This window comes from Indicator indicator, chromosome 14 (genome assembly GCF_027791375.1).
Source record: "Indicator indicator isolate 239-I01 chromosome 14, UM_Iind_1.1, whole genome shotgun sequence".
Taxonomy (NCBI): domain Eukaryota; kingdom Metazoa; phylum Chordata; class Aves; order Piciformes; family Indicatoridae; genus Indicator; species Indicator indicator.
This window is the reverse complement of record NC_072023.1, coordinates 18,343,191-18,352,717: the sequence shown is the minus strand read 5'-3', so window position 1 is coordinate 18,352,717 and position 9,527 is coordinate 18,343,191. Positions and strand designations below refer to the sequence as shown.

General features: G+C 45.3%; 1 protein-coding gene across 1 annotated transcript; it reads right to left on the bottom strand.

Moving 5' to 3' along the window:
• Nucleotides 1–350: 350 nt before the first annotated feature.
• LOC128971515 (killer cell lectin-like receptor subfamily B member 1B allele A) lies at nucleotides 351–9,215 on the bottom strand. Its single transcript, XM_054387094.1, has 6 exons — nucleotides 9,137–9,215; nucleotides 6,769–6,837; nucleotides 3,764–3,853; nucleotides 2,723–2,865; nucleotides 1,924–2,033; nucleotides 351–477 (listed from the first exon to the last, which is right to left on the bottom strand). The coding sequence occupies exons 1-6, from the start codon at nucleotides 9,213–9,215 to the stop codon at nucleotides 351–353; spliced, it is 618 nt and encodes a 205-aa protein (XP_054243069.1).
• Between the last annotated feature and the right edge of the window lie 312 nt (nucleotides 9,216–9,527).

Below are 9,527 nucleotides of genomic sequence, written 5' to 3'. Positions count from 1 at the left end.
AACTTCCTCGTTAGGGCTTTCCTTGTGCAGTTTTGTTCCTGAGTCCTGTGACTTTCTGTGGCTCTCTGGGTTTGGTGGACTTGATGTAGTTCTGTAGTGGCCCTAGGGCAGCTTCCCCTTTTCTGTCACCCAGACTCCTGATGTATAAAGATGAAATCTTCTTCAGAGCAGATATACCCAGTCTCAGATACCCATCATGGGAACCAGTGTGCTAAGCTTAGCAAGGAGCCTGCAAGAGTCCCTTTGGCTGCATATTCAGACAGCTAAAGTTACATGAGGCAAATCCCATCTACAGGAAGCTGGGGATGACATTTCTCTTGGATCTCTTGTTTTTAGCTCTGCCTCTACCTTTATGAAATGCTTGCAGCTTTTTCACACATATTTTGTGTTGTTGAGTCTCCTGTGCAAGATGCCCTTTCTACTTGGTGTTTTCTGATGACAGCACAGAAATAGTCAGGCTCTCCTTTTATTTCAAACCTGAACAGGGAGAGAAAGTCAGATTTAGTTGCATTGCTGACCTAGCTGGGTGCAATGGTCAATATCACTTCCGTGAAACACAGGCAGGCACCTGGTCTTGCTGTTAAGCTGTATTGGTGTGATTAAAAGCTACCTTGTTGGAGTCTCTCTCCCATTCCTTCATTTTCTTCCCCAGACATCAACAAAAGCATCTGGGCCAGGCTTTCCCACCCAGAGATCTTCCCCTGCCTTGGCAGCCTCCATCCAGTGGTGCTGACATCACACTTTCTCTTGTCCCTGCCTAGTAGATCCTTTCTCTCCCCACTAAACACCATCTACTTTGATTCTTCCTGCCCTGCCAGAACTACAATTGTGTCTTCTCATGCCCTGCTGATCACAAAATCACAGAATATATCTGGTTGGAAGAGACCTTCAAGGTCATCCAGTCCAACCTTTGACCCAGCACTGAAGGGTCAACACTAATCACATCCCTAAACACCAGGTCCACACACCTCTTGAACACCCCAAAGGATGGTGACTCCATCACTGCCCTGGGCAGACCATTCCAATGTTTGAGAACCCTTTCAGTGAAGAACTATTTCCTAACATCCAGCCTGAACCTCCCCTGGTGCAGATTGAAACCATTCCTCTGGTCCTGTCACTTGTCACCAAGGAGAAGAGGCTGCCCCCTCCTTGCTCCAACCTCCCTTCAGGTAGCTGTAGAGAGCAATGAGGTCTCCCCTCAGCCTCCTCTTCTCCAGACTGAACACCCCCAGCTCCCTCAGATGCTCCTCACAGCCCAGGTGCTCCAGGCCCTTCACCAGCCTCGTTGCCCTTCTCTGGACATGCTCCAGCACCTCAGTGTCCTTCCTGTAGTGAGGGGCCCAGAACTGAACACAACACTGGAGGTGTGACCTCACCAGTGCTGAGCACAGGGAGATGATCACCTCCCTGTCCCTGCTGGCCACACTGTTTCTAACACAAGCCAGGATGCCCTTGGCTTTCTTGGCCACCTGGGCACTCTGCTGACTCATGTGCAGTTGATTGCCAACCAATACCCCCAGGTCCCTCTCCAAGTTGCAGCTTTCCATCCATGTATCCCTGAGTCTGTAGCTTACTGTGGGGCTGTTGTCACCCAAGTGGCAACCTGGCCCTTGGCCTTGTTGAACCTCATACAATTAGCCATGGCCCAGATCCTGTTGTAAAGCTTCCCTGCCCTCTAGCAGATCAACACAGCCACCCAGCTTGCTGTCGTCTGCAAACTTACTAAGGTGTCATCTGCAGACTTACTGCTGTGACATGCCTGTGTTTCCACATGACTTACAGACTCCCTTAGACTTGTCAATCAGGTTCCTACAAATCACAGCCCCTGCCCTTGCTGGTACTCCCTATTGTTTGCTCTGGTTTGGGGTTTTTTTGCACTGTTTCCAGATGCTGCATCACGGTGACTTGCTGGAATAAGCTTACATGTCTGTGCTATGTTCCACACCGTTGATCCACTTCCACTTCTCCTCGCTCTCAGAGTATCTGAGACCAAGAAGGTAGTAACAACATTCTGATCGTAAAGCAAGATAATCCTAGAGAGGAAACAAACAATGATAATGCATTACAATTACATTGTCTTCATCAGAGGCACACAGAAAGCTTAGTGCTAAACAGCCAATACAGAAAGTAAGTCTGTATCCAGCCAGATCCACTCTTTCCACCGCCTCAGAGGCTGAATTTTTTCCATTTTTTATTTAATCCCATCTGCCTTCCTGGGTCTTCTTTGGAACAGACTAAACAGAATAATACACCTTTGCTCCCATTAAAGCCATACATTGTAGTTAGCCAGGTGTGACTTCATACCTAAAGACACTTATAAGTGTTGGTTTGTGTGTTAAATCTCTTTGAAATGTATGTCATCTAGGCACAGAGTTTGCTCCATCCTTGGAGATGTTCAAGGTCAAGCTTGACAGGGCTCATGGCAACCTGGTCTAATGGAGGATATCCCTGCTCACTGCATGAGGATCAGACTAGGTGATGTTTGGAGATCCCTCTCAACCCAAAACACCCTATGATTCAATGATTCTTCCCATGGGAGTATGCTTGGAGTGAGAATCTTCCAGATACAAGACTTCAAGCACCAAGATGCATGAAGGTGTTTGCTGCCATATAGAGGTGTATACAGCTAGCAGTAGATGATATACCCCCAAAGACATCGAGAAGACCCCATCAGCCCTTTGGTACACAGGTCAAGCAACCCCAGAATGAGTTTAGACCTCACCAGTTCTTCCTTGTTCTCAATGACCACCAGGTTTGCACCCATCTTAGTACACTCTTCATGGGAGACATTCCAGCCATTCCGTTTACTTGTTTTATGAAAGAAGTAGCATTTTTTCCCATTTCTTTCCCAGTTTTTGGGGCAGGCTGCAGAAGGGGAGAACAGGTGTGGAAAAATCCCTGTTCATACAAACAAAAGGATCCCGTTACAAAAGAAAAGTGGGAGAGTAAGTTGCAGCCAGAAAAGTACCTGTGTGGTCCTACTTATCATTTTCACCAGGCTGCTGTGGATCCTTGCCATTCTCCATGGCTGCAGTCACTAAGCATGGGAATGAGAATTAGAATCACAGCTAACGTCATTCCAGCTTTGAAATCTTTGCTCAGACAATAAAGAGAAATGGTCTGGGCAAAAAGCAGAGTTCGGTGTTCAAATCCCACATTTGCCTGCTGCAAAACGCAGCAATAGTGATGCTACTTGAAAGAAAGAAAGAACTTCTCTCTCCATTGCTAGACAAGGTACCAGGAGGAACAGAGAATGGGACATAGAAAGGGAGATGTGATTGCAGGGGGACTGCAGGATGTCGTTTTGTTGGTTATCTGGCAGTTAGAGCAAACGGGAATTGCACTTAGTTAAGATGCTAAGAATGGAGCAGTATTTGAGAAGCAGCACGCACACACTGATCCATCACACTCACTACAGTGCTGTCATACCAAGGGCATTGTTGTAGTCATGTCAGTGCAGCTAGGCATGGGCTCCTCTGCACTAGCATGAGAGAACAGACAGTTCTTCCCTTCCTTCAATGTTTGGACATTGTCAGTTCTTTAGTTGGGTTTTGGCTTTGTTTTCTTTTGGAGTTTTGAACTTTCAAACCATTTTACTCGTTTGTGGATTTCCTCATACAGCCACAGTTGGCTAAAAACTACTGTCCCCTGCTTTCAAACCAGCCTTCTTTTGCTACTTGTTTTGGGTGTCATGAATTGAAGATCAGGCAGTGGGTGAAGATCAGAAATTAATTGCATTTATTACAATATTAGCAGGACTTACAAATGAGTATCAGACACACTGCTAAGACCAGCAGGAGGAGTATTACAGCAACCAGTCCAGCCACACATGTTCTGGAGCAACATATTTTACCTAGAGATCGACAGAAAAAACGAACTTAGGGGAGCCAGTGTGAAAGGAGCCCTTCACCTTCACCCAAAGATGGCCTTTTCAGGCTTTCACTAAGACAGCTCTTTCAAATTACACAAAGCCCTTTGGTGTTTTCCCTTCACATGTTTCTTCTTTGTGTGATAGATAAGCCATGGATATTTTTTTTCTCCATCACAGATACTCAATTGAATCCTGGAATACTTTGTCAAATTCTGCTTCACTAGATACTGGAGCTATGTGCTCACTGTGAAGGCAATACCCAATCAACCTATTGGTTCATGGTCCTACTATGTTTTATATTGCTCAGCAAAGCAAATTTTTCAGAGGAGCTGAACTGTCTCCTCTCTCTGTTTTAACTGTTGTTTAGCTCTAAACTGTTGTTTAGAGACTTTTTTTCAGGATTTACTGAATCCAGTCATGGTACCCCCAGCATAAGAGGGATATGGAGCTGCTGGATCCAGAAGAGGCCACGAAGATGATCAGAGGGGTGGAGAACCTCTCCTGTGGGGACAGACTGAGAGAGTTGGGGCTGTTCAGCCTGGAGAGGAGAGGGCTCCAGGGAGACCTTAGAGCAGCCTTCCAGTACCTGAAGGGGGCTACAGGAAAGATGGACTAGATGACCCTTGGAGGTCCCTTCCAACCCAAACCATTCTATGATTCTATTCTTCCTTATGTAGTCTAGGTCCATGATGACTCTCTTCCTTTTTCCCACTTCCTGGTATCATATCCCACAGATTCAGATGCTGTTCAGTTACCTAACCACAGATCCTCATCTGGGAAGCATTTGGATATTTGGTCTGGCTTTAGAATGCAAATCTAGAAGGCCACTGATTCTGGGCAGTCCTGTGTAGCCTTTTCCACATCTGTGCAGTTACCTGATAGCTGAGGTTACCTCAGATGGCAGAAGCCACCCATTTTCAGGTACCTGGCATCTGAGTGTTTTAGTCTAGGATGGGACATTCCAGGTCTTCCCATCTTGTGTTTCAGACTTGTAGTATCTGTGCAGAAGCAGGTGTGCCACAGCTTTTGTTTGCTTCCTAACACTTTATTTAAATGGCAGTCAGGTCTGCATCTTCTGCTTGACTCTTTCTACACTCTTGCCTTTCCTTTTCCCAAGGACAGAGTGGTTTTGAAGTCAGACATAGTGGTGATACCACCCTAAACTGCTCTTTAGCCCACATCAGCTTCTTCCTCATTTCCAGAGCTGCTTACAACATCCAGCCCCTGACAGCTTGCTCTTAGTAATTTTAAAAGTAACTTAAAACCTTCCGATGTCATGTCCGGCAGCTTGACTCCCTTACAGTTAAGATGAAATCTGTTCCTACAGAAGGTTTGGACACTCTGTACCAGATTCCTGAAGAATCAGAAATCTGGATCCTTACTCCATCTTCTCAGCCAGGTGCAATTTCATGTCTCCCTCCAGTCCTGCATAGGGTACTAGAACCATTTCTTGTAATTGCTACCTTAGCATTCTAGGTCACCAACTTCCATCCTATGACTGCCATTTTCTCATTAAAGCTTCTCTTCACCCTTCCCAGTCTTGCTGGTAACCACATGGTCTAGACTAACAGCAGATAATATGCAGCTGCCAAATAGATTTGTTGATTTGTGCAATCAACATGTTCTCAGAGTACAACCATTTCCTGACCAAACCTCCGCAGGCAGAAAACCTGACAGCACAGAGTTTGTCCTGAGTGCCACCTGAGTGCCGCCTTCTTTCAAGGACTGGTTTAAACTCAGTTTAGTTTACTACTGTACTAAGCATGACAGCTTCTTGGCGTTTTGATAGTTCAAGCAGTAATGCACAAGTAGGTGTGAAAATGAGGCCATGAGACAAAACAGACCAGATACTGCCTGCAGTTAGGATGAAGATTAGGACACCTTCCTCATTTATCTAAAATGGCTTTATAGAGCAGGGGAAACAGTAGCAAAAACCTCACTTTGGTTTTCAGTTCTTAGTTGTCACACACCCCCCATACAGTTCAAAAGTAGCAGAAGGGTAAGTAAATACTCTAGCAAATATCAGAAGCAGGAAAGAGATGAGAAGCTCTCCTTTATGTTTTAATTCTGTCTCATGAGTCCAGTTGGCCACTGAACATACTATTAGTCCCTTATTGGACCTCTATAGCACCTGGCCAGTACCCACTGAGTTGGCAGACTAATGAATATGGCAAGATTCCCTTGCAGTAAATTCATGGATATAGCATAGTTTAGGTTGGAACGAATCTTGAATATCATCCGGTTCCAACCCCCCTGACATGGGCAGGGACACCTTCCAGGAGCCCAGGTTGCTAAAGGATTCATCCAGCCTGGCTTTGAACACCTCCAGGGAGGGGGTATTCACAACCTCCCTTGGCAACCTGTTCCAGTGTCTCACCACCCTCACTGGAAAGTATTTCTTCCTAATCTCCAGTCTCAGTCTGCCCTCATCAAGCTTCAATCCATTCTCTCTCATCCTTTCACTGCAAACCCTTATCAAAAGTTCCTTCCTGGCTTTCCTGTAGGGCCCCTTCAGGTACTGGAAGGCTGCTCTAAGGTCTCCCTGGAGCCTTCTCCAGACTGAACAGCCCTAGCTCCTTCAGCCTGTCCCCACAGGGGAGGTTCTCCAGTCCTATGATGATCTTTGTGGCCTCCTCTGGATCCACTCCAGCAGCTCCATGTCCCTCTTATGCTGGGGGCACCAGAACTGGAGGCAGTGCTGCAGGTGGGGTCTTGGCAGAGCATAGCAGAGGAGCAGAACCCACTCCCTCAGCAGTGCTTTGCTCTGGCTGCGTAAAGCCAACAGCTGTATCTTCCTGTCTCACATAGGGCTTTGTGTCACTGCATGCTGGGAAAATAAGGAACCTCCTCCTCTGCTCTAATTGTTTAAATTCACATCAATTTAGCAAAAAACTCACCAGCTGATGTGTAGCTAGCTTCAGGATTTGTGTCTAGAGACTGCACTTTCACTTGTGCATATGTAGAACCTGAAACCAAGCAAAAAGAAATTAAATGGAACAAAAAATATTGAAATTATGAGATATACTAAACACAACAGCAAGTGATGTGGAGAAAAATGTCCAGGGTTGTCTGAATGTTTTATTCAATTCACATTTTGGGAATGGCTACAACATCATAGAATCACAGAATCATTCAGGTTGGAAAAGATCCTTGAGAGCATCAGGGCCAACCATGAACTCTACTCTACCAAGTTCACCACTAAACCATATTGCCAAGTGCCACATCTAAACGACCTTTAAACACCACCAGGGATGGTGACTCCACCACCTCCCTGGGCAGTCTGTTCCAATGCCTGACCACTCTTTCAGGAAAATTTTTTTCCTTATGTTCAGCCTAAACCTTCTCTGGTGCAGCTTGAGGCTGGTTCCTCTTGTTCTATCATTAATTACCTGTGAGAAGAGACCAGCACCTACCTCTCTCTGTTGTCCTTTTAGATAGGTGTAGAGGGTGATAAGGTCTCGTCTCAGCCTCCTCTTCCTCAAACTAACCAGTCCCAGTTCCCTCAGCTGCTCTTCATCAGCCTCATTCTCTGGGCCCTTCACCAACTTAGTTGCTCTTCTTTGTACCCCCTCCAGCCCCTCAATGTCTTTCTTGTACTGAGGTGCCCAAAACTGAACCCAGCACTCAAGGAGTGGCCTCACCAAAGCTGAGTACAGGAGGACAATCCCCTCCCTGCCCCTGCTGGTCACACCATTGCTGATCCAAGCCAGGATGCCCTTGACTTTCTTTGCCCCCTGGGCACACTGCTGGCCCATAGTCAGCATATTCATTGAAGCAAACCTGAAAAGTGCAAATCATGCTAAATGTGAAAGGGTTATGAGGTAATTATGAGATGGTGAGAAAAGTGAAAACTGACATCTGCAGATAATAAAGACAAACAGGTGTGGAAGTAAGCATGTGGAGAAGGAAGGAAGGACAGGGACACGTGAAAAGGGAGTGGAGAGTACGAAATATGAGGTTGCAATTTCATAAAGCATTCAAAGTCATTCTCACTTCCAGGGCTGAGCTGCTGTGTTTCTCTCACTATACAGAATTAGTGTCTTCTGGCAGTTTGAAATGCTTATGGAATTGATTTCATTGCTTTGTGAACACTGCATTGATCCAGGGAATCCACTCTCAAAAAGAGAATAGCAGACTGGAGGAGAAGGCATGGGGGAAGCCAATGCTTGAGATCTTTTCTCTAAAATTCTTGTAATTCCTGGGAAATACTGTGCATAATTGAAGGGAACACATGGGAGAAAAGAGCTGACAGGGATTTGCTAGAAAGCAGAGAGACATCAAAGTGCTGTTACAGCTGTAGACAAGCTGTAAGTAGGAGTACATGGATTAAATGATAAGGACAATTGAATTTTTAATCAGGTGACATCAGAGTGCCTGTCAATTTAGCTGTGATGGAACCTGTTGAAAGACATGGTAGAAACACTGGGGTTGGGGGCATTAGAGACTCCAGCCAGCTCAAAAGAGATGCCAAGGGATCTCACTTCATGCAAAAGACAAGTACAGGATAGCAAGAAGTAGAAACTATTGTTTGTGTCAAAGAGATATTAAGGTTTAAAAAAAAAAAAAAGAAGAAGAAAGAAAAAAAAAAGACCAAAAGACCAAAAAACAGTCAAAAGGACGAAATGAAATGCAGAGACAAAGTGTTTGAAGGCTGTTACTTTAGGATGTAATTTTATGTAGATGCAGCAAAAGCAGTGCAAAAGTTTAGGCAATAATTCTTAGGTTAGGATTTTTGCAAAATCATGCAGAATTTAGTCCTGGACTAAATCTGTCCATGAAACACCTTATGCTTGATTTATTGAGTAGTTTGTACAGACAGAGCCAGGAGGAAAAACCCTGAAGCAATACCTGCTATGGTCATCAAGCAAAAACAGGCTACAGGAGACTGCTTCAAACACCAGGAACATGAGGCACTCAATCTCCTGATTAGAATGTCTGCTGTGTGAGGACACTCCTGGTTCAGGACCAGTTGGCATTCAGTTGTGGACTAATCTCCTGCACTGATGGAAACTACTCTTAGTATCACACAAGAAGCTCTCCCTTGCACTTGCACCTTAACAAATGAAAAGCAGACCTCATGCAATCTCTGTTTTTTGTGGTAAAAAATCAGTGTGGCCACTCCACCTGCAACACTTTTCATAGCACTGGGCCTCCACATTCCCTTTGTCTTTGTTGTGGCTTTGGTGCTCCAGAGCACTCTTTCAAAATATGTGGGAAGAAGGCTGAAGAATACAAAGCAAGCTGAGTGGAGCCAGATTGACCTACCTTGGACATCAGTGATCTGCAGTCTGGGTCTGGCTGATTCAGGCAAGTTCAGGTCAGCGTAAATGAGAGTTTCTGACATTCTTCCTCTCCCTTCTTTTTAATACTCCTTGCTGCTTTTAAACGGCACTGAGCATGACTCAGAGCTCTTTCCTCTTTCTCTCATACAGAAACTCTTCGTGAGAAGGGAAGGGAAGTTCTCATTGATCTTTTGATAGTACCATGTTACCGGCAGGGTGGTGGCCTCGCTGTCATCGCCTGTGTGGGTAACTCCTTCTGGCAGTAGCACCCCACCCTCTCAGCCCTTCACTCTGTGTTTTGAAAAGACAAATTTTCTTACATGAAATTGAAGGCAGAAGAGAAGTACAGAGATTCATAAGTCAGTCCCAGGAAG

What these genes read in the sequence shown, in the direction of transcription:
- LOC128971515 (XM_054387094.1), bottom strand. Translation starts at nt 9,215, where the DNA reads ATGTCAGAAACTCTCATTTACGCTGACCTGAACTTGCCTGAATCAGCC. An exon ending in AGCTAGCTACACATCAGCTG is followed by an intron (nt 3,854 to 6,768) that starts GTGAGTTTTTTG and finishes GTCGATCTCTAG; the next exon opens with GTAAAATATGTTGCTCCAGA. An exon ending in GTGGAACATAGCACAGACAT is followed by an intron (nt 478 to 1,923) that starts GTAAGCTTATTC and finishes CTCCCTGTTCAG; the next exon opens with GTTTGAAATAAAAGGAGAGC.